General features: G+C 58.8%; 1 protein-coding gene across 4 annotated transcripts; it reads left to right on the top strand.

Annotated features, from left to right (window-relative positions):
- Window positions 1-184: 184 nt before the first annotated feature.
- AFAP1L1 (actin filament associated protein 1 like 1) lies at window positions 185-22,478 on the top strand. 4 transcript variants are annotated; one of them, XM_062002123.1, is made up of 19 exons: window positions 185-267; window positions 12,997-13,125; window positions 13,975-14,058; window positions 14,416-14,513; window positions 14,669-14,780; window positions 14,871-14,969; window positions 15,632-15,843; window positions 16,173-16,352; window positions 17,065-17,151; window positions 17,447-17,540; window positions 17,683-17,835; window positions 18,233-18,444; window positions 18,963-19,108; window positions 19,471-19,549; window positions 19,676-19,793; window positions 19,924-20,088; window positions 20,380-20,561; window positions 20,691-20,819; window positions 21,216-22,478. In XM_062002123.1, exons 1-19 carry the CDS (start codon window positions 252-254, stop codon window positions 21,237-21,239), a joined length of 2,319 nt encoding a protein of 772 aa, XP_061858107.1. In that variant the 5' UTR covers window positions 185-251; the 3' UTR covers window positions 21,240-22,478. The 4 variants fall into 4 exon arrangements, with proteins under 4 accessions (XP_061858107.1, XP_061858108.1, XP_061858109.1 ...); XM_062002124.1 differs by having other exon boundaries at window positions 20,383-20,561; XM_062002125.1 differs by having other exon boundaries at window positions 19,679-19,793.
- The last annotated feature ends 609 nt before the right edge of the window (window positions 22,479-23,087 follow it).

A 23,087-nucleotide genomic window follows, 5' to 3' on the forward strand; every position in this document is an offset into this window, starting at 1 on the left:
TCCGTGCCAGGGGGTTGGAGACTGACAAACTCCCCCCTCCCCGTGCTGCCGCAGAGAACATCTCCCGCGGAGCCGTGTCGGTGCCGTGCCGGGCCGTGCCGGGGCTGGGCGCTGCCGTGCACCGAGGGAGGGGCGGACGAAGCCATTGGCCGCTCCGAAACCCGGCCCCGGCCCCGCCGGGCGGCTGCGACCGGTAACACTCGGCCGTGCGCGCCTGGCGGGGCGGCCGGTGCTGCCGCGGCTCCGCGACCATGGACCGCCTCAGCGGTAAGGGCCGGCGGGACCGCGTCCGGCGCGGCGGGGAGAGGGGATGCCCCTCCGGGCCCGAGGGTCTGGGGGTCGGGTGAACATCCCCGGGGCCATGTGAGACCTTGTCCCTGGGGGAGGGACGGTTGCGACACAAACTGGGAACCTGGTGAGAAGCCAGCGGGCTTGTAAGCAAGGTCTGTGGGGTGCTGAGCACTTGTTAGGGGAAGTTGTGGCCGTGGAAAGGGAGGTGGCTGGTGTTTGTGGATGGAGCTGATGGGATGCAGAGCGTTTGCCTAGCTGGGGAAGGTGCCGGTGGTCTCGTAAAGCCATGCAGGGCCTGATCCCCACCCTCCTGGGAGGCTCCCACATGTGTGTGATTCCTGCCTGCAGCTTGCGGCATCGGGCTCACGTAGCTGTTAGGCTTTGATCTGGGATATGAATAAACCTGCCGGGGCTTTGGGCCAACTTTCCAGAGAAGGTCCTGGCTTTCTGCAGGGGCTGGCAGGTCCCTGGAGGAAGCAGAGGGAGGCTTTCAGGGGGGTTGCTGCTGCTGGACATGGGCCTGGGGCTGCGGAGGAGCAGCAGGTGGTGACATGGTGTAGCACAGGGGCTCCTGGCCCTTAACTGGTCCTCGGAGGTTCTACAGAACCACCAGCCAAAAATGCATCAGTGCGGCTCTGGGGATGGGACTCTGCTGAAGCCCCGGGGCAGTGCTGCGTCTGCAGCTCGGGGTCAGCACCAGAAGGACCTGAGGGTCAAGAGTTCCCCTTCCCGATGTAAAAGGATGGGGTGGCGTTTCCGCACTGGAAACGCAGTCATGAGGAGTTTTGACTCTGGGGTTGCAGCATGTGGTGTCAGTGCTCAGAGCAGTGTCAGTGGTCAGCAGCCCTGGAGGGGATGGGGACAGGGTCAGGGACAGCCTTCCTGCACGGCTGCAGCTTACCGTGCCTGCCAGCCAGGCTGGCTTTGCCAGCTCTGAAGGAGGGTGCTGCTGCAGGAAGGGAAGTGTTGTCAAATGACACATGATGCCAGAGCTATCCTTCAAGGTCCCAGAGGATCTCTCTGATGAGGAGAAGGGAGAACAGAGGGTCTTAACTTCCCTGTTCTCTTGCTGTGTGAGCTGGTGGGAGGCTACCCCAGTTTGCATCCCAGCCCACCCCAAAAATCAAACCTGGCATCTCACCACAGAGAAGGGCAGGGGGTGCCCAGCATGCTGCAGAAACCATGCTGGAGCATCATGGAGCCAGGCCCTGGCATGATGTGACCACTCTGCAGGCTGGCCCTGCCAGCCAAGAGCCACTCTGCTGTTTTATCCCCTTCACGGGTTCCTGTTAGGGTAGCAGCAGCAGTGCCTGCCTACTTTGCTTCCAGTGCTTGTAATGAATTGCTGCTGGCACCTGAATGACTCTTTGTGAATGTAAACCCTCTCCAGACCTTCCTGCTCATCACCCAGAGTTGCTGGATCTCTGTGGGGGCTGTGGCTCATGAAGGGAAGGAAAGGAGGGCTGGAGGGTGGTTGGTAGGAGCTCTGGGTGCCCTTCTCAGCCTCTTCTGCTCTCTGGCAGCCTCTTTCTTTACCTGGAGCTGTGCTCGTGCCCTGTCTGTATCTTGACTTGCTTTGGCTTTACGATCTGCCAGCTTCTTCATGGCTTTCCCTGCATCAGCTGAGCCTTCCCCAGCAGGCCAGGCTACACTGGCTGCTAAGCAAGGGCATCGGTGCTGTAAGCTGTTTGGGGGTTGTTTCAGGCTTTCCTGATGGAGAAGTGCCTGTGTGCAGGATCTGAGAGATGATGTGTGCCACGAGCCTTTGCTCTAACAGAGCTGTGCTCACACATGGCCTCTCCTCATTAGTGACTCTCCCCTGACCTTTTGTGCCACCAGAATTTAGGTCCTGCACCAAACTTATCTGGTTCTAAATCCAGCAAAGCCAGGGGAGATGTGTCAGGGATAAACTTGGCTCCAGCTTGCCCACAGGAATGGGGAGGCTGTGGGGCTGGTGGGACAGAGCCCGGATCATTCCTGGCAGCAGGAATCCCCCCACACACCCCCACCCCGGTCCCAGCCCGCAGGAAGGGGGTGAGGAGTGGGTGAGAAACACAGCCCGAGCCAGCTGTTAGCACGCCAGGCAAGTGCCGAGCTCTCCCCCGCATTGCAGCCATTCCTTCCGCTGCACACTCAGCTGTTTGTAGCCTGGGAGCCTGTGGGGAAGGGGGCTCAGCCCACCCCGGGCCCACACGGCCGGGTAAAGCCAGGTGAGGCTGGCCCTGGGGATGCTGGTGCTGAGCAGAGCAGGGAGGCACTGGAGTTATTTACCCCTTCACATCTTCTGATGGCCTCCTGCGTGCCCTTAACCAGGGGGAGTGGGTCTGGGTGTAAGTGCTGTTTGAAGCCAGGCTGGCAGCGGCGGAGGGGCACGGGCCTGCCCTGCTATGGCTGTCTCGAGTGCTGGTGGCAGCGGCAGCTGTGCTGGGGAGGAGATGGAGTGCTGGGGGATAGTGTCCTCCAGCCAGAGGCCCTGGAGACTGACCTATCTGCCTGGGCTGGCTGCACACCCACCTCTTTCCCTGCCCCCATGCTGGTTTGGGGTGCGGATGCGCTGAGCTGTGGGGCTGACGCACCCTTCGCCTTGGCCTAGCTCTCACCCTGTGTGCCTCAACAAGCCTCTCCCCGGCGGGTGGGTCTTAGCCCAGCCCAGTAAAACCTTGGTTAAGGTTTAGAAGAAGTTGTCATATCCCAAACCAACGGTGGGAAGGCTTTTCAGAGGAGTGAAAACTGGTCTTAACTCAAGATTTGCCTGTTGTTCAGTAGCCAAATAACTTGCTGGTTACAGAAGATAAGGATTTAGCAGAGTGGAGGCTTTAAGTGGTTTCTGGCATCCCAGACTTATGTCCCTAACCCCTTAACCCTTCCCTACACTGGCTGCTATCTAGTCTGGCACATCTAAAGCTCTCTCCTGAGGAACACACATCTCCTGCATATAAGGAACCTTAAAATTAATGGCACAACTATCAGTCCTGCAAAACAGCTATGAAATGCCACTCTTTCAAAGCAGCAGCAGGGCAGTTGGGTTGGAAGCCTCCCAAGTTGCTCTCTGAGTTGTCTCTGCCAGCCCTGTCCAAACAAGGGGCTGGCAGCCCTGCCAGGGCACCCACTGATGGATGCAGCAGGTCCTGGCACCCATGAGGAGGGCACCTGCGAAGCCACCAACAGCCTGCCCTAAAGGCATCAGCATTTGAGGGGGCTCAGGTCCCTCTGCAGACACTGTGCTGACAACCTGCAGCCTATGCAGTGGGGAAGAATGAAAATAACCTCTTTGGCCCTCCAGGCCCCAGGCTCCCCCCAAGACATAGCTGCCAAAGCCCCTTCCCTTTGTGCTCCCCATGTGCCCCCCATGGCATCAAAGGCAGGCAGGGGAAAACGCTGGCATTTCGTAACAGTCTGGAAGGAAAACAGATCTTTGCTGTGAGGGGTTTCCATGATCAAAATGTGCTCTTGTTTTTTATCTCCTTTTGAAGTGGGTTTCGTGTGCATGTGATCCTGAAAGTGATAGGAGAGAGCTCTGGGAGACGCTGGTATGCTCTGATTGCTGGCAATTAGCAGGAGTTGTGTAAGGGGCAGCTTGAAGAATGGCTTTGGCTTTCTTCTGGGGTTTTTTTTGAACATTCAAGCCACCCGAGTTGGTGATGGAGAAACTTGGTGATGGAGGAACTTGGTGATGGAGGAACCTCTTTTGGCTCCTTGTCCAGTGGGTTCAGCCTCACAGTTTATGTGGTCCCAGTGTCATCTTACGCTTAGGGAAACCGAGGTTGTGAAGCACAGAGCCAGGAATAGAAGTTATGTAGCAACAGGTTTGATAGCTGGCTTTTGTGTGCTGGGGTGAAATGCAGATAGAGTGAAGCAATCCTGGCAGAGGCAGTGACCAGAGCAGTCACATCTTCCCCTGTGCTCAGGCATTTCGGCTTTGCTGGGACGAACTGGCTTTCCTACCCCTCCATCCCTGCCCTGCAGGGGTTAAGCTGGTAGGAAATGCTATGGCCTTGCTCTGCACCTGATGCTCTTCCCGGCTGAGCTGGGCAAGGGAAGGAAACGGAAGGGCTGTTCTCAGCTGAGAAAATACGCTTATCCTGCCCTCTGAGGGTCCTCTGGGGCAGCAGGGCCCCAGCCCCCCGAGCACAGAGCCCCTCTGCAGTGCCCTGCCTGCCTCAGCACACACACATCGCTTTGCTACTGGGGTGCCAGGCAGGGGGGGCTGGTGCCTGGCACAGCTCCCCAGCTCCTGGGCAGTGCTGGGGTCGGGGCAGGGATGCTAACACAGGAGGATTGATGCTGAACATTCATCTGCCTCCCTCTGATTCCATGGAGATATTTCCCCCACAGAGGGTCTGTGGTTTTTCCTCCCACCACCTCTGAGAAGAGGGATCTGCATTGTGCAGTGTGGCTGAAAGCATTAGGGAAAGCCAGCTCCTTCCTGTAAATCCCACACCTTCCCTGCCCATAGCCTGCTGGGTGAGGGTCCTGTACCCTCCTCTGCTTCCAAGGGCCTGGACACAGCCACCTCCTCTGACTCTTCCTCCCAGAAAGATGTGTCAGCCCCAGCAGCCTCCCCACGCCTCGCTCCTGCCTGTCTCCATTGCACCCAAAGTGTTTTGGATCATGTTGTTGGGGAAAGGGGATGTACAGGACACAGAGAGCAGCCTTTGAGGATGCAGGGAGCTTTCCAGCCCTGTCAACCAGGCTGGGGTGTGTGCTTTGGAGATCTGGGGGCTAGAGGACCTAGCTGGCCCTGTACAGTAACACAGGGCAGTGGGGAGGGCACGTCCACAGCACAGTCATCATCAGCTCCAGGCTGCTGAGTCAGCAGCTTTCCCATCACAGTGCCTACAATTAGCTGTAATTCCTGCCGCCCTGGAGGCTGAGGTTTGGTGGAGACAGCGGGCTTCAGAGACAGAGAGGTGAGAGCTTCAGGTCTCCCCATGTCTGCGATAGCAGCAGGCAGGAAGGTGTGACCCAGGGAAGTCACAGGGGCTGTGGCACTGGTCCCGGGGCCTCTCCTGGTGCTGGAGGGGAGCCCAGGCCAACCTGCTGCTCTCTGCTCTGCTGAGTTTGTTTGGAAAAGGCCGACACCAACATTTTGGTTGGAGAAAACACAGTTTATTCTGCGTTCTGACTAATCCTAACATCTCCCCTCTGCCTGAAGCTTGTTTTTTATACATTACTCAGCAGGTCTCGCCCCTGCCTGACTATTCCTTTAAAGGGCATCTCAAACCTCTCCTTTTCATTCATTATTTAAACACATTCTCCAGCCAGCATCCTCTCAGCCCTGCTCCCAGGCTGGCCCAGCAGAGCATCCTACTACACAGCCGCTGAGGCTGGCACCGAGCTTTGGAGTGGAGCCTGCAAGTACTGAATCTGGTATTTGCAGAGCTAACTGCATTGATCGGGCTGAACTGTGATTAAAAGCAACTTGTGCCTAGGGTTGGGAGGGCCCCGGGGTTGAGAGGTGTGGGGCAGAGGGAGGAGGCAGCCTGAGCCCTGCCGGGGGGCATGAGCAGGTCACTCAGATCTCAGACCTCACCTGGATGGGTTTATTTGCTCGACTTCTTGCTGTGCTCAGCAGGAAGAGAGGGTGATCCAGAAACCTCCCCCCTCCTCCTCAGCTTACTCCTCGGCTTAGAGGGATAAAGTTTGCTTTTGGGGAGCTAAAGCAAACCACCACAATACTCTCAAGGACATGGAGAAAGAGCTGTGAAGGCATCAGCAGTGGGGATGCTGCACGGCAGCCCCTGGGGAAGGAGTCCTGCTGCAGCACAAGGCACTGGAGGGTCTTTACCTGGCTGGGTCACAGGAGCTGCTTGTGGGTGATTTAATCAGCCTGTTAATTATTACCTGCACCACTTGTGAAGCTGCTGTGCTTTGGTGGAAGCTGCTGCAAGGAAGGACATACACTGCAACCCATCAAGGGCTGCCCTATGTTGGCTGGAGGATCTTGGTCCAGCTGCAGGGCAGCTCCCCTCGTTTTGGGCCACACTGTGAGGGGTGTGCTGCTGGCACTGGCTGGGTGGGATGGGGACCACCATCATTCCTTTGTTCTGCAGTTTCTACTTTCATGCAGTTGTGTGGAGAAGAGGCCTGGCTGGCCCCACAGCAGCGAGCAGTGCTTTCTGCAGGGGCTGAGCTGGCAGGGGCGTGCATGAATGTGAGTGATAATCTTTGCCCTTTGCAAGGTCTGTCGGCCTGTAATTACACTTCTCTCTGTTCAGGACTCCCGTTTTCATGTGTAACACCGTGGGGAGAGTGTGAAACTGTACCTCCTCCAGAAAAGAGTGCACAGGGATATTTGTGGCTTTGCTCCTGTGGCCATTCCCTCGTGCCTGGGCACTCATCACCCCCAGGTACAGCCCCAGCCACAGGTGTGCAGAGCAGCTCCCTCAGCTCTTCTCCACTTTTCAGGGGGTGGCAAAGACTTCAAGAAACTGCTTCAGCAGGAAGGGCCAGGGTGAAGCAGGAGGGCTTGGGGAGAGCATGGTTGAGAGTGTGGTTGTGCCACTCTTTCCTGGGTCGGACTGGCTGCTCAGCCAATCTCTGCTGGGGCAGGCGAGCGGTTGGGAGCAAGGCTGTATGATAAGGCTTTCTGCAGAGCTATTTATACTGGGGAGGTGAGCTGCTGCTGGCAAAGGCCTCAGGCCAGATGAGGACCCTTCACACAAGCAGTACTGAGAATGGCTGTGCTGGGAAAGGAATCCTCCCTCCCTGAGCTGCTGTCAGCGTTGGGGCGTGTGCCTGGAGCGATGGGGCCACAGGAAAAGGAGGCTCAGCGGGCACAGCAAGGGCAGCCTCCTTGCTGTTTAACCTCTCCGCTTGCTCATCTCCTCCTCTCCCAGGGCCAGAGTGGGACCCTGTGGCTCTTTCATGCAAGGAGAGAAGCCAGGAGGAGACTGCCAGGACGGAGAGCTGGCAGGGGCCCTTCTGCTCCCTTCAGCAAGGAGGCTTCATGTTCATCTCCCAGGACTGATTTTCCAAGGTTATCAGCTTGTAAGGTCATGATGCTGAGATCCCCAGGAGATGTGCATCCCAGCCCTGCCTGCTGCAGCCTGGCTTGGCAGGGCGTGGGGTGCTGGGAGTTTGGGAGACAAGTCCAAAGGCTTGAGCTCACCTTGTGCTTCACCCAGTGCTGCAGCACCCAAGCTGGGAGGTGCTGAGGGAGCAGGGATGGGGTCACTCACAGCCAGGGGTGGGAAAAGGCACTGGCTTGGGATTGGAGAGACAGGGGGATGGGGGACTCCTGGCCATGCAGCAGTCAACCCCAAGCGCTCAGGCTCCCACTAACATTGTTGGATGCCAAGTCAGAGGCTCTCCCCCCATCCGCCCCACTCAAGGGGCCCTTGTTTCCAGGCAGGAGATGATTCATGTGCATGGAGTGGCCCCTTAGCAAATCTTCCACTGTTAAGGGATGTTGTCAGAGCTCAAGTGTGATCGTTAATGGTTGGCTCTTCTATAAAACCCTCTGGGCTGGAACACACCAAGTTGCTGGGAGGAGGAGAAGGAAGTACTTTTCAGGCCGGTGTTCCTGGCCCCACCAGCCTGTCCCCAGTCATCCCAGTTTGCCCTGCAGCCAGCTGGGGAGCTGAGCCTGGCTGGCACGGATGCCTAGCTCACCCTGCCACCTCCCTGGGGGGCTGAGGGCTGCCCATTTGCCTGCTTGGCAGGGGCCTTTCTGCCCGCACCAGAGGAGCAGTGGCTGCAGGCAGGGTGCAGGCAGTGGCCTGCCCTGTCTCCCGCACAAAGGAACAATTCTGGGAGCGCCACACCACCCCTGACAAGGCACTTCCTCGCTGGCTGTGAGTCTGCCGCCTCCCCATCGGAAAGAAACCTCCTCAGGAATGGAAATGGGAACAGGAACTGCCCCGGGAGCTCAGCAAAGAGCTCGGGAGGCCGTGGCTCCTCACAGAGCAGCAGCGGGGGAAAGCTGGCCTGGCTGGGCAGGAAGCAGCACGCTGGGGCTGGAAGGGGCTCTCGGCACCAACAGCCCGTGCTGGGGCAGGAGGGGGCAAGGGATTGGCAGTGAGGTGTGGAGGCACATCCTGGCACTCGGGTGTGTCTGCAGGCGGCTCATAACCAGCCTGTGGAAAGGGCAGAGGGATTTGTGCACTGCAAGCAGCTCCTCCGGCAGCGCTGGGGCTGTTTGTCCCACAGGCAACGTCCCCGGAGGGCTCCTCTGGGGCTGGGATGTCCCCACCGCTGTCCCTGGGTGCTGGGGTAACCCCTGGCTGTGCCCCGTTTTCCTGGCCCACACCCCATCTATTTACAGCATCCCAGGAGCTATAGAGGTTTGTTTACTGTGGGTGGCAGCTCCAAGCAGCCCAGCACAGGCAGGCAGAGCGTCCCAGGGCCCTGCCCACCCCAACAGGAAGGATTTCTTTTTGCTTGGTTTTTATTTTAGCTACAAACAATGGCTGTTACTCCCAGCATCCGATTTCCCCCCTCGCCCCCGGGCTTCACCTGGCGCGGGAGGAAGCGCGGCCGGGGCAGGCGGAGGCGGGGAGCGCCGCAGCTCTGGGGTCCCCAGCACCTCCAGTGCCACGGCCTCTGGGTATGGGGATGCTCTGAAACGGCACCTTCCTCCCACCCCAGGCTGCAGATGGGGTTTGCTTGGGGTGACAACTCCTGATGCGATGTCTTATCTCTCCCTCTGCAGAAGCTGGGTCTGTGCACCAGGAAACTCCTGCTTTGGCTTGGCCAGAGCCTCTTCCTCCTTCTCCTCCTTTTCCTCCTCTCTGCAGGTTGCTGGAGCAAGACCTGATTTTTGCTCCTGTGACAGAGCAAGGGTGGGAGATGGGTTCTGCAGCTGCAGTCTGCACCCAGACCCTTGTCTCTGCAGTATGTAAGCAGCTCCCTGAGGAGGGCAGAGCTTTCAGGGTCTAAAAATAGAGCTGGCCTGGGTGGAGAGGGGGGCTGGGTGCTGGAGGGGACACAGCTCCTCTGCCAGCATCACACTTGGTGCTGCTTCTAGGGCAGGCTTTGGCAGCAGTGGAAATATTGCCCTGTTGCCCTTCAACGGCAGCAGCTCACCCCATCCCAGCGAAGCTGCCCTGGCTTCCCACAGCCCATCCAGCCCAAGTTAGCTAACGCTAAAGCCATCTGCTGCTACAGCTCCTGGCTTCCCAGGCTCAGAGACCTCACTGACATCTCCCCATGCTTCTCAGAGACCTCGCTGACATCTCCTCATCCCTCTCAGAAACCTCCCTGACATCTCCCCATCCCACTGGCAGTGGGACAGGCTGCAGTCGTGGGGAGGAGGGAGTTTCTGGCATCACTTGCTGTCTTGGGGTGTCTGTGTCCAAAGTCCGATCGCACCAGCAAAGGCTGGATTTTGGTTACAAGAGAAGCAGTGCCCATCTCAGGATTTTGGTTACAAGAGAAGCCTCAGCAGAGGCAGTGGGTTGTCATCACCTAAGGCTGGGGCCGGAGGTGTCCCATCAGCGTAGGGGGGTTGGTGGGTGGGGAATGAGGGATCTCTTTTTGGCTGCTTAGTGCATGTGGCTGCTCTGGTGTTGTGCCACCTTCATAGGTCAGTCACATTGTCCCTGCTGCCCTCCACACAGCAACCCTGGAGCAATCTCCCCATGCTTCCTGCAGCCACCCCATTAACTGTATTTAGGCTGGGAGCCTAACGAGTGTAGGAAATTAATTCCTTCCCTTTCTCCGCTGCCGCGGGCAGAGGTTGGGATCAGCTGGGCTGGCAGCCTCCATGGATCACAGGCCTCTTTGACTGCCTCCCCCTCCCCACCCCTTGTATTTTGGAGGCTGTTTAACAAGGGAGATGGAGGGGACAGCTCAGCTGGGGAGAAACAAAGGCGCCTTCAGTGCTCGCCCTGTGCCGTGCTCTGTGCCCAGCTCAGCGCCGGCGCTCAAGGCGTTGCTGATGAGCTCAGCTGCCAGCCCAGGCCATGGTGGGCCAGGCCCCCATCCTCCTGTATCAGGCACTCACTGCTGCTGCACAGTGAGCTCTCCTCACCCCCCTCACTGTCTGCTCTACTACTATTAATAGGAACCTGCCTGCTCTTTTGCTCTCAGCTCGGCCAAAGCCATGAGGTGGGAGCTGGTGGCTGTCATGGGAGATGTCTCACACACGACAGGGGAGGAGAGTGCTTGGTGAACACCATGGGCTTGGCTCCTGTGTGCCATGGGGAGTTGGTACAGGGAAAGTGCATGGTCCCTGTCTCCTCCATGAGAGCTCATGGCCAGCTGAGAGCCTCCTGAGCTGGGGCGGGCTTATAGGCGTCTCTCTGTGTGCTTGCAGGTGCTGGATAAACAAGACAGCGTCTTGCTTTTTGTCCCATCTGCTTCCTTGCTAGTCCCCTGCTCCACCAAACCCTTCAGGGGACTATGTCTCACCTGGCCTGGAGGCCACCACCACATATCTGAGCAGGAGCCTGCTCCTCTGCAAACATCCCAGGGAGGATCTGCCCCTCTTCCCTCCCTTCCTGCCTCTGCAGAGGGCCAAGGCACTTGAGTGCTTACCCTTGCTCATCACACAGGGCTCTTCTGTAGCTGGAGCAAGTCGCCACCCCGAGAGATGCGTGCTGGAGGGGGACAGCAAGCAGAACATCAGCAGGAGCTGGTTCCCATAGCTGCCTTTCTGCTGTGGGGTGTTTTTTCCAGCTCAAGGAGCAGGACCCCCACTCCCCTTTGGTTGTGCTCGCCTTCCCTGCAGGCTGTAGCTGTGCTGAGGCTTCTCCCCTTGCCTGGGGGCTACCTGTCCTCGTTTGGCCTGCCCACAGGAGATGGGCACTGGCAAGGCTGCTCTTGCTGAAAGGGCTGAGGCTGCTGTTTAGCTTGGCACTGGGGAGGGAGGAGGAAGCAGAAGGTCTGTGGAGATAGAAGCCCATCGGCCAGGGCGGCAGGAAGAGCTACATCCTGCCTCGTGTCCTGGGGAGGTGGCGATCTGGGGCTGGGGGCTGGTCTTGGCCAGGTGCTGATCTGCATCAATCCACTCATGTTGGGGTCCCCATCAGCCAAAAACCTTTGAAACATCGGCTATTTTTACTGTGCTGTCTCTGCTGTGGGCAGCAGTGCCAGCCTGCTTCCCACCCTTCCTGGGAGGCTCTGTGCTCTGGGCTGTGGCTTACAGGGGTGGAAAGTGGGTGCCCAAAATCTTGGGTCAAACCTGTAGCAGCCCAGTGTTTGATGAGTGTTGGGCAGAGTGGATAGGGACCAGCAGAGGCTTGTTAAAGAACATGAGTAAGGAGGATCCCATCAGCTGCAGCAGCACAGCACCCTGTGGGATATTGCTCTGTGCCAGCCCTCGCTGCTGCCCAGCTCTGCACCTCCAAGACCTTTGCCTCAGCAGAGCCTGGGGGTGAAGCGATGGGGATGGGTACAGCCTGGGCAGGGTGTCCTCACTGCTCCATGCTGCAGGGACGTGTGCTCTCTTCTCTTTGCAAACCATCCCCATCAGTCAGCACGTCCAAGCTGCCTCTGCTGTCACCTCTGCCCTCTCCTCCTGTCCCTGGAGACCCAAAGCCAGCTGCAGGCTGCCCCAGCTGTGCTGTGAGGGTTTTTGGTTGCTGCCAAGAGAAGGGATCCTGCTCATGTTTGTGCTAGAAGAAACAGCAGCTTTTTCTTTTCCCACCCTCAGTAGCCTCCAGAGCTGCAGTTTGCTGGTGTCCCTGAGCTTGACCTCCCCTGTGCAGGCATCTCCTGCCCGTGCTGGGCATTGTGGGAGCTGCCCTGGATACCAGTGGAGCTGGGCAGGCCCATGGTCCCATGTGACACAGGAGCTTGGCTTTGGCTCCAGCTCTGTTCTCTTATCCAGCTCTGAGGATAAGTGGAAGAGACCCAGGATGAGATGCACCTGCAGAACTGGAAGTAGGGGAGCTCATGAGAGATTTAGGGTCCAGAGCTCACCTTGCTCAAGTCTTCTCCACCCTTGCCATCCTTGGCTATTGTGTTTTCCCAAAGCTATCAGTCAGCTGGTGCCAGCACTGTACATACTGCTTGCCCTGCTCTGAAATGCAAACAGTGTTTTGTGGAGCCTTGCTGCACGGGTAACACCACAGCTGCAGTGCTTTCACTTGGTAAAAAACAGCCCATGAATCACCACACCAAAGAGAAGACCCACAGTTGTATGTGTCTTTCCCTTTCCTTTCCTTTCCTTTCCTTTCCTTTCCTTTCCTTTCCTTTCCTTTCCTTTCCTTTCCTTTCCTTTCCTTTCCTTTCCTTTCCTTTCCTTTCCTTTCCTTTCCTTTCCTTTCCTTTCCTTTCCTTTCCTTTCCTTTCCTTTCCTTTCCTTTCCTTTCCTTTCCTTTCATCATAGAATGGTAGGGGTTGGAAGGGACCTTTAGAGGTCATCTAGTCCCTTCTTTTCCTTTTCCTTTCCTTTCCTTCTCGCTGCCACCAGCCAGCCCCCATCACAGCAAGGGGGACCAGCAGCAATGATACAGTCAGGCAGACAGAGGTGGAGTTTTATCTGCATGGAAAAATCTGTGTGCTGAGCCCTTTGATAGCTGTCCAGGAGCTGTGCAGAGCTGGTGTTTCCATTCAGAGGCTCAGCAGGCTGCATCCTGGCAGCTGCGTGCAGGTGGGAGAGCTTGTGCATGGGAGGAGCACGTCTGCACTTGGCAAACACCACAGGAGCTGTGCTGGGAACGACCCCCATCCTGGGGCTTTCCACACGATCCAGCCCCTTCTGCCTTGTCTAAACCCCAGCACCACCCAGGCTGATGGACTTTCTCCTGCTGCCTGCAGTGCTGGACCAGCTCCTGCCAGAGCTCAGCGTCTTACTCAAGCTGTTGGACCACGAGTACCTGAGTGCCACCACGCAGGAGAAGAAGCTGGCTGTCTCCAGCATCCTACAGAAGCTGCAGCCACCTCCAGGTCTGTGTCCTGCTCCTGCAGTGCCCAGTCACTGTCCCCAGAGCAGTGAGTGTCCTGGTGTCCATCCTCAGGGGCAGTGGGTGCCCAACGACTGTCCCCAGGGGCAGTGAGTGTCCTGGTGTCCATCCTCAGGGGCAATGGGTGCCCAGTGACTGTTCCCAGGGTCAGTGGTTGTCCTAGCAACTGTCCCCAGGGACAGTGGGTGCCTGGTGGCTGTCCCCAGGGGCAGTGGGTGTCCTAGTGACTGTCCCCAGGGGTACTGGGTGTCCTAGCAACTGTCCCCAGGGGCAGTGGGTGCCTGGTGGCTGTCTCTAGGGGTAGTGGGTGCTCCCAGCATCTGCTCCAGGCCAAAAATAGAGTGGAGTAGGGAAAACTACCTGCAGGACTGGGATGAGCTGCCTCTGTGCCCAGTGCCTGGCACCTGCTCAGCCCCCTCGTGGTGCTTTGCTCCTCACTGTCACTTCCCAGCTTCTCCCACCCCAAGGGCAGGGTCTGGCCATGGCCCTGCCAGGGCTGTGGGGGAGGGGGGTGCTGCTCCCTGCGGAAATGCTGCTTCCAGAGCTCTTCCTGCCAGCAGTTTGTGCTGAGCACAGGGGTTTCCGCGGGAAGGTGGGGAGAGCTCTGCACCTGGGGCTTCACAGCCTTCCCACCTTCCTGCCCGCCCAGGAATTAGGGGAGTGGGGGGGGCGGCATTCCTGGGGGCTCCTCCCCAGGTGCCTGCTCTGGGGAGATGCCCCGTGGCACAGTAGGGTGGGCTGTCCTGGGGCCTCGCATTGGTGTTTGCAGGGAGGTGCTGGCCCCAGGCACCCTGCCCACCCCCCAGGCTGAGAGCATCCCCCTTGCCCCCAGGGAAGGACGTGGACTACATGTACGTCAACACGGCGTCCCTGAGCAATGGCACCAGCTTCGTGGAGTCTCTCTTTGAGGAGTTTGGTACGTGGGGCCAACCCAAAGGGATGCCCAGGGGGTCACGCTGGGTGGGTGCAGTGCTGGCCCTGGGGTCCCCGCTGTCATCAGGGGCTCTTAGAGTGCCCCGAGGGCAAGAAGGTGAAATCTTTGTGTCCAGGGTGGGCACCATCACACTAGGCACTTTCTCCCTCTCCCCTGTTTGAGGGATGGTCACGGGGGGTCCATGCACCAGCTGTGTTTAGCAGCGATGCTCGTCTCCCAGCACCTTCCCAGTGAAGGGCGATGGGTGCTTGCCTCAGGGGTCCCCAGAGGACATGGCTGGGGAGCTGAGCTCTGGGGTTTCCTGCTCCCTTCACCCTCTGTGCTTCCCTTCCGGGGCAGACTGTGACCTGCGGGATCTGCGGGACATGCAGGAGGACGAGGGGGACGCCAGTGACAGCGTTGGTTTGGATCTGGCCAGGAGCCAGCCTGCAAAAACCGTGAGTCCCTGAGTGCCCAGCCCCGAGCTCTGCTCTGCACCGCACGGGGGGGTGGCAGTGCCAGGGCTGGGACCCCTTCCTGTCCCCTGCCAGCACAGCAGCTGCTGGCACTCATAGCCGCCGCCTGGCAAACACCAGTGGTGTTTCTGCCGTAGGTTTCTGCGGACCCTGCTCCTCCGCTGCCCACCACTCCCCCACCTGAGGATTACTACGAGGAGGCTCTGCCCCTGGGCCCTGGCAAGGCCCCCGAGTACATCACGTCCCGCAGTGAGTCCTGGGGCAGCAGGAGGGTGGTGGGAGCCCCTGAACTGGAAACCAAGGTGTAACAGCCTCAGCTGCCCTCTGCATCCTCCACAGACAGCTCCAGCCCCCCCAACTCCATCGAGGATGGTTACTACGAGGACGCAGACAGGAACTATCCCGTCACCAGGATGAATGGGGAGCAAAAGAACTCCTGTAGGTATCCGGGTGCCCTCGCTGGGCAGGGGAAAGCTTTGGCAAAGTCCACTCCTGAGACTGGGGCTTGGGTAGTGGGCTGGGGAATGGAGGGGCTGAGGCTGGAGGACTTCTCACGTGCCAGAGGCTGCTGGGCAAGGAGCAAGGAGCATGGAGAGCTACTTGTCATGCAAGCCAGAACCTTCATGCTGTGGAAGGGTTGTAACGGGTGCCATGTCTGTCACCAGCTCGGGGAGGGAGTGTCAATGCCTGTGCACATGCCCTGCGTGAGCTGTCTCTGCCACAGCCCTGCTCCTCCATTCCCTGCCTGGGAGGTGTGGGGTGGAGGGCCAGCGCTTGATCCTCTGTTGCAGGTAGAATTGATCCAGGCTTTCAAAGTCTGAGCCTTGCAAAGAAATAAGCCAGCCCAAGGGGCTTGGATAGATGCACCTGGGCCTGGCTTTCAGCCCGTGAGCATCCTGCCTGGTTTGGAAGGGAAATGGAGACTCCGGGACCAAAACACTGCTGTTTGCAGAGGATGACATGGAGTCTGTCCATCCTGGCAGGCAGCCCAGGCTCTGTGCCAGAGCCTGCTGGGTGCAGCGAGCCCTGGCAGCGTGTGAGCATGCCCAGCAGGCAGGGCTCGGGGTGCCACTCGGGGTGACTTGCCTGCTTCCTTCCAGACAATGACTCGGATGCGATGAGCAGCTCTTATGAGTCCTACGACGAGGAAGAGGAGGAGGGGAAGGGCCAGCAGCTGACACACCAGTGGCCCTCGGAGGAAGCCTCCATGAACCTGGTGAAGGATTGCAGGATTTGTGCTTTCCTGTTGCGCAAGAAGCGCTTTGGACAGTGGGCCAAGCAGCTCACCATCATACGGGACAGCAAACTGCTGGTGAGCCCGGAGCTGGTGGCGACAGAAACTCCTCGCTGGGTTATGGGGGTGGTGGGTCTGAGCTGAAAAATGTAGCACTGTCCAAGCCCAGACCCTGACCCACGGCTGCTGCTGCCCTGCAGCACATTCAGAGGCTGCCCTCGCTTCCCCTGCAAGTGAATAAAGAGCTCCTCTCTTTTGGGGACTCTGTGGAGTGAGAGGGCACCCTGCAGCCCTCCATCTGTGCCATCTGCAAGGGATCCTGAGCAGGACCCCAGCTCTGATGGCACAGCAGCGGGACAGGCAGGTTTTGGCTGAGCCCTGAGCAGTTCCCTGTGTGTGTCCCCTAGTGCTACAAGAGCTCCAAGGACCGTCAGCCGCATGTGGAGGTGCCCCTGGTCACCTGCAATGTCATCTACGTGCCCAAGGATGGGCGGCGCAAGAAGCACGAGCTGCGCTTCTCGCTGCCGGGGGCCGAGGCGCTGGTGCTGGCTGTGCAGAGCAAGGAGCAGGCCGAGGAGTGGCTGAAGGTACCACAGCCGCCACTGCTTCACTGGGGGTGCACAGGCTCTCCTTAGCATCCTCTCTGGCTGAGGAGGGCAGGGGGCTGCCCTGGGAAAGGTCTTCCCCCCCTCAGAAGAGAAAAGGGCTTTACTTCTGTCTCTTATCAGCTTGGGGGGGACTGGCCAGCTGCTTCCCAGGGTCTGGGCGTCCGGCGCTGATAGCCCCTGCGGGGTGGGGATGTTTGCTCTCCCCCTCCTCTTCCCCATGGCCCTTTCCTGCCTTTGTTCAGGGGCTGGGAGGCAAGGGCTGTGGGTGGGAAAGGAGCCTCTGTGCACACCACAAACCCAGCTGTTACCCCAAATGTGGGAAAACAGGGTTATTTTACATGGCTGGGGAAGGCTACACTGTGCCTGCATGTGAAATGGGGGTTCAGGAGCTGTCTTTTGCTGACAGGATGACTGTGCACCTTGGCATCCAAGTCCCTCACCTCTGAGATTTCCACAGGCTCTGAAAATCTGCTAAACTGGTTGTAATTTTGAAGGGGCCAAGTGTGTGTAATCTCTCAGACAAGCCAAGCCAATCCCCCAGGCAAGCCCCAAGCAGGGCTCACTGTCCTGACCTGCAGAGACCAGGGCCTCTCTCCCCATGATTCAATGAGGCAGGATTGTGCTGAGCCAGGGAAAAGCAGCCCTGGCCCTCAAGTCTGATTTGAGCAGCTGCTGGGGACTGTGTCTGCAGGTGATAAAGGAAGCCAGCAGTCCGGCAACGGGCGGGATGGAAGCTCCCACCTCCCCGGTGATGCCGTGCAAGATGGACCTGGATAAGGTGATGGCTTCTAACCACCCTGCAAGGTGCTCTGTGGGGCTGATGTGGCCAGGCCTGGGGAACACGGGGCTGGGGGAGCATTGAGCTCTTGGTGTTGTGTGAGGAGTCCTTCCCATCCTTGCAGCAGCTCTGCAGGGCTTATGGGGCTCCCCACTGCTGGGGAAGGGGAATGGGGCTCCCCTGGCACCAGGGGATGTCCCAACCCTGCAGAGGAGGGACAAACGGCAGATAGTGGCTGTGGGTGGGGGCTGCACAGGGGGACACAGCTGATGGTGCCTGCTGCATTCCCCCACAGCGGCTGTCGCAGGAGAAGCACACCTCTGACTCAGACAGCATGGCCACGGGCGAGACCGGCTCCCCAGCAGCCCGCAGAGAGCCCAGCGAGCACGGTAGGGCCCTACCCCAGCCAGGTGGGCTGTGCCTAGCCCGGGGAGCCGGCTGTGTGCACCACGGCCGCAGAGCATCCTCTCCCTGCCGGAGGGATGCCGTGGGGTGTGCCGGGAGCACACAGCTACCCTGGCCTCCTTCTAGGGAAAGGCAAAAAGAGCGGCTTGGCTGACCTGAAGGGCTCAATGAGCCGGGCGGCGGGGAAGAAGATCACCAGGATCATCAGCTTCTCAAAGAAGAAGCCTTCCCCCGAGGACACGCAGACGTCCTCCACCGAGGAGGACATCCCCTGCTGCGGTTCGTGCGGGCCAGGGGCTGAGACGGGGCTCTGCTGTCACAGGGCTGGGAGCAGTGGGGAGCTGGCATGCTTCCCCCAGCCTGGCTGTATGGGGGCCAGTGGGGTCAAGCTGACCGAGCTGCTGCAAGAGCTCTGATACTGCCACAGGGTATGAAGGAGTGCCCAGTCCCAGCTCTGCAAAATCCCATGGTGTCGGGGAAAGGGTACGGGGTCATCTGTGTGTCAGGAAACAGGTGACTGTGTGGCAGTGAGCTGGCTCCTCACCTGGGCCTGGGGTTTCTGTGAGGCATAAAAGGGAGCAGGGAGCTGTGCCATCACATCTGTGCAGCCGTGTCTTGGTAAAGCCTGCCTGAGGTCTGGCACTGAGAGCCTTCCCTGGGCCCTGCCGCCCCACAGGCTACCTCAGCGTCCTGGTTAACCAGTGCTGGAAGGAGCGCTGGTGTCGCCTCAAGGGCAACGTGCTCTACTTCCACAAGGACCGCACGGACCTGCGCACCCACGTGAACGCCATCGTCCTCCGCGGCTGCGAGGTGGTCCCGGGGCTCGGCCCCAAGCACCCCTTCGCCTTCCGCATCCTTCGCAGCGGGCAGGAGGTGGCTGCGCTGGAGGTGAGCTCATGAGGAGGGGACTGGCAACGTGTCCATCTCCTGTGAGGATTAACACTTGTGTGCAAGCAGTGCCTCGTTTTGCACTCCGCTGCACGTTAAGGAAGCCCAGGGCATCATTTGGGTGAGCTGGGGGTATCTGCAGGCAGGTTACAGGGGGTAATGGACAGCCAGCATCCCAGGGGTTAGTGGTTCCCAGAGTAGGGCAGTTTCACTTGGATGGGATGAAAGGTGGAAGGTGTTTCATCAACTCTGGTGAAGGGCTTGGGGGTTATGCATGGTAGGGTGAGTGAGTGAAGGTGTGTGAGCAGCTGCACAAGTGAGGGAAGCTGTGAGGCTAGAGGGGGTGGGACTGGGACCTCCCGCATGTACCTCTGCACTTTATCTTGGACCTTCCTCAGTCTTGCACACACAGGTGTCAGAGGGCCTTTCTCCACAGCAAGGCTTTTCATCAGAAGGCAGGAGCGATGGCAAAGAGCCAGGAGCTAGGCAGGCATCCCTACCCTTTCTCTCTCCTGCAGGCAAGCTGCTCTGAAGACCTGGGCCGCTGGCTGGGTCTCCTCTTGGTGGAGACAGGCTCGCAGACAGCACCAGAGGCCTTGCACTATGACTATGTGGACGTGGAGACGATTGCCAACATAGTGACGGCTGTGAGGCACTCCTACCTGTAAGGCTCTCCTGCTGTGCCACGGGCTGGGAAGGGGCCGTGCCAAGGGCAGAGAGTTGGGCTGGGGCTGGCAGTCCTCAGCCCTGTGTGTTCCCTAGAAAGGCACGGGCTGGGATGTGGTTTTGTAGTGGTCTTGGGGACAGCCAGCATCCCAAGGGTTATTGATTCCCAGAGTAGGGCAGTTTCCTTTGGGCAGGGTGGAAGGTGTTTGTTTCATCAATGCTGGTGAAGGACCTAAGGGTTATAAACGGTAGGGCAGTGAGTGAAGCTGTGAGAGCAAAGCAGGAAGCCCTCTGAGATGAAAGGGCTCGCTGAGGGCAAGGATGTCCTGGAAAGGTAAACCCCCACCTTTGCTTCTGCAGGTGGGCCAGCTCCTCCCAGGATCACCGGCCAGACTCCTCCCGGGTGGTGTATGATGACGTCCCCTATGAGAAGGTTCAGGTGAGCGTGGCTCTGGGGCTCCCCCTCTCCTATCACCGTGATCAGGGGCTATGGAAGATGCCCTGAGGAGCCTCGTTGGGGCCCTGGGGGTGTCTCAGCACACTCTCCCTCCCTCCTGTCCCGCAGCAGGCCGAGGAGCAGCCGGGGCGGCCGGCGGGAGCGCAGGTGAAGCGCCATGCCTCCTCCTGCAGCGAGAAGTCAAGGCGGGTGGACCCGCAGGTGACAGTGAAGAGACATGCGTCAAGTGAGTGCCAAACCTCTGCCAGCGTGCCCAGGGGCGGCTGCAGCCAGGCTGGGGCTCTGGCACTGCGGTGACGGGCTGTGCTGCGCCAGCTCAGCTGGACCTTGGTGACGGGCTGTCCTTGTGCATGCAGATGCCAACCAGTACAGGTACGGGAAGAACCGGGCTGAGGAGGATGCCAGGAGGTTTCTGACGGAAAAGGAGAAGCTGGAGAAGGAGAAATCGTCGATCCGCAGCGAGCTGGTGCTGCTTCGGAAAGAGAAGCGAGAGCTGCGGGAGGCCATGAAGGGCAGCACAGGTAGGCTGGGGCTGTCCGAGCGCTGCGGCTGTGGCTGCTCAAAGGCTGAGCCTGAGTGTGGGTACAGCGGGGTGGGCACACGAGTGTACTCGAGTGGGCACATGGGGAGGGCTGCAGAGCTGGGCTGGGCTGGGCTGGGGACACTGCGGTGGTGGCGGCATTGTGGCGGTGAGCCCGGCTGGCTGCAGCAGGCTGCCGGGCTGGCAGCCCCATCTAGCGTCCCCATCCAGGAGGAGGGGTGGCTTCTCCATGCCCCGGGCAAAGGCACTGAGATGAGGGCGCTTGCACAAGCAGGGACAAAGCTGCAGGAGCTGGAGCAGCGGGTGGCCGAGCTGGAGGAGCAGTGCCGGCAGAAGGAGCAGCGCCGTGTTGACCTGGAGCTCAAGCTGTCGGAAGTGAAGGAGCGGCTGAAGCAGTCACTGGCGGGAGGGCCGGCCCTGGGGCTGGCTGTCACCAGCAAGGCTGAGAATGGGGTATGCAGCCCTTCCTCCTCACTCTCATAGCTCCAGCTTCCCCCAGTGCTTGGGGTGACAGTTTCTGTTGGGTTTTTTTCCCCCGAGTCTCTTAAATCCTCCTCCTTCTTGCTCACCCTTTTTTCGAAGGAAACTACCAACAAGCCAAACGGGACCCCCCCTGAGCACTTGATCCCTGTTAACTCTGCAGCCGAACTGAGGAAGAGAAGTCCCTCCATCCGCCCTGCCAACAAGGGAAACGTGCTGCGGAAGGCCAAGGTCCTGCTTCGCTCTCCCTGTCCTCCCTGGTCCCATGGGAACTCTCAGTCTTTGTCCTGTCTCCCTTGCTTGACCATGAAATCTGAAGACTGGGCATGCTCCCTACCCCAAAAAGCAAAGGGTACTGCCAGACTCCCGCTGCAGCCAGGGCTGACCCAGCTCAGCAGCACTCACTGCTGGCATGAGTCCAGCTTGCAGGGAGATTTGGGAGGTGCAGGGCTGGGTGGGCAGGGGAAGAGTATCGACTCTGCAGTGTCTGGGGCAGCAGTGACCATAGCCTGTGAAGACACCAGGGTGGTCCAAAGCGTCCAGTAGAGAGGGATGCCCTGGAAAGGCTCAGTGTTCACTTCTCCAGCGATGTCTCCTCATCCCCTGCTTTTTTTCCTTTCTGTGCAGGAATGGGAAAAGAAGCAGACCTAAGCCAGGCTGTGGGAACGCCTGCCAAGCCCCTGCCAGACCATGGGGCTCGCGGAGGAGCTGCAAGCCCCCTTCCTCCGAGCTGCCAGGAGGGTGCTGGGAAGGCACAGGGGGAGAGATGCTCTCCCACACCCCGCCACTACAGCACCGTCTGCCTCGTGGGCAACACTATAAACCATGGGGAAGGGGGCGGGAGGGGGATTTGGGAGGCGGGTGGGAGAGTCCTTCGTGGATCAGGGTCACATATTGCCGGGAAAGCCATCTCTCGGAGAAGCTTCCCCTGGGGCCAGGAGTTGGGCGCATGGTGTATGTGCCTGTGGTGGTGCTTAGAGAAGGAGTGAGGAGCCTGGGTGCTGGCAGCCAGCACTCTGGTTTATCAGGATCAGCCTGTGCCACCCTGAGGATGCTGGAGGCCAGGCCAACATTTTCCAAAGCAACCACAGACTCATTGGGGATTTTGGCCCCCTCAGTGTTGGAGCTGATGAGCTGCTCAGGACCGGACACTTCAGAGACGCCGATCGTTCACCCTGCTCACTGCTCCCAGCTCCGCAGGGTCTCATCTCAGGGTTCCTCACGTCTCGAGCTCGCTGTGCCTCAACCAAGTACCCTTGTCTAGTATTTCCTTCTTGTCCTCCAGGCAGTAAGGGTGAGGGCACGCTCCCTCCCCCTTCCACTTGGGAATGAACAAAGCCCAAGTGTCAGCATTTGAACTCAAATTAACAGTGGACACCTTTCAACCCTGCTAAACAGCTTAGAAGTGCTGCAAAGGGCTGAGCTGGAGGCAGCCTGTCTCTCTCTGCCCTAGCCCCATGCCAGCTTTCAGGGGAGCAGGGAAAGGGACAGGGTTGTCTCCTGGCCGACAGCACATTCACACTATTGCTGCAGCAGTCAGACACAAGTTTGCCAAGGCATGTGGTCAAAATGGAGTGAAGGGAAGTTTAACTTTTTTTTTTTAAAAGGTGCTTTCAAATGAGAGGACTGGAACAGAAGAGAGAAGCAGAGGAAGGTCATTTAGCACAGGCAATAAAAAGGGACAGAAATAAAAAGGAAAGGTCCAGGCTTTTGTGGCCGGAACAAGGGAGCGGGCCTGTCACCCACTCATGCTAACTGACTGCCACAATTAACTTCTGGAGCTCGCTCTTTCAAAGCCCTCTTGTTGGCACTAGGTAAGCAGCTTTTAATAAAAACACTGGCACTGGATGGCCCCCTCCCCTGTCTGTGGGGGGCACAGTGGTGAAACTACTCCCGCTCCCTGTGAAATGGGTCTGGGAAGGCTCAGCACCCCCATGGCAGCGCTTCCCAGGCTGGATGACTCTCGTACACTGGGTTAGCGACTGTGGTCAACTCAGAGCCGTGAGTTTAGCTGCCCGCTGCCCAGGCTGCAGAGACTCCCAGCTCCCAGGGATGAGGTGCAGGAAAGCCCCATCCCTCACACTGCTCGTCCTCTTCTCAGCAGCAGCTTTGCTGGGGTGATTGTCACCGATCCTGTCGTCTCTGGGACCTAAAGCTACACTGTCCCATTTCACTTCAGAAAAGCATTAAAAACCCTCTCCTCAAAGCATCGCCTCTCCCACTAAAGAAAACAGAAGCTTGTGCCCACAGTGGGGAGGGAGCTGGACCACCACAGCCTGTGAATGCACATCAGAGAATCACAGACCTTAAAGATCACCTTGTTCCATCCCCACTGCTATGGGCAGGGACACCTTCCACTTAAACCAGGCTGCTCAAAGCCCCATCCAGCCTGGCCTTGAATGTTTCCAGGAATGAGGCATCTGCAGCCTCTCTGTGCAACCTTCTCCCAGTGCCCCACTACCTTCACAAGGAATATCGTCCTTATATCTAATCTAAACC

This window comes from Colius striatus, chromosome 9, assembly GCF_028858725.1.
Source record: "Colius striatus isolate bColStr4 chromosome 9, bColStr4.1.hap1, whole genome shotgun sequence".
NCBI classification, from domain to species: Eukaryota; Metazoa; Chordata; class Aves; order Coliiformes; family Coliidae; genus Colius; species Colius striatus.

Excerpts from the sequence above, each read along its gene's own strand:
- AFAP1L1 (XM_062002123.1), top strand. Across the intron at positions 17,836-18,232 it reads GGAGGACATCCCCTGCTGCG|GCTACCTCAGCGTCCTGGTT; the intron begins GTTCGTGCGGGC and ends GCCGCCCCACAG. Across the intron at positions 19,794-19,923 it reads AGTGAAGAGACATGCGTCAA|ATGCCAACCAGTACAGGTAC; the intron begins GTGAGTGCCAAA and ends TTGTGCATGCAG.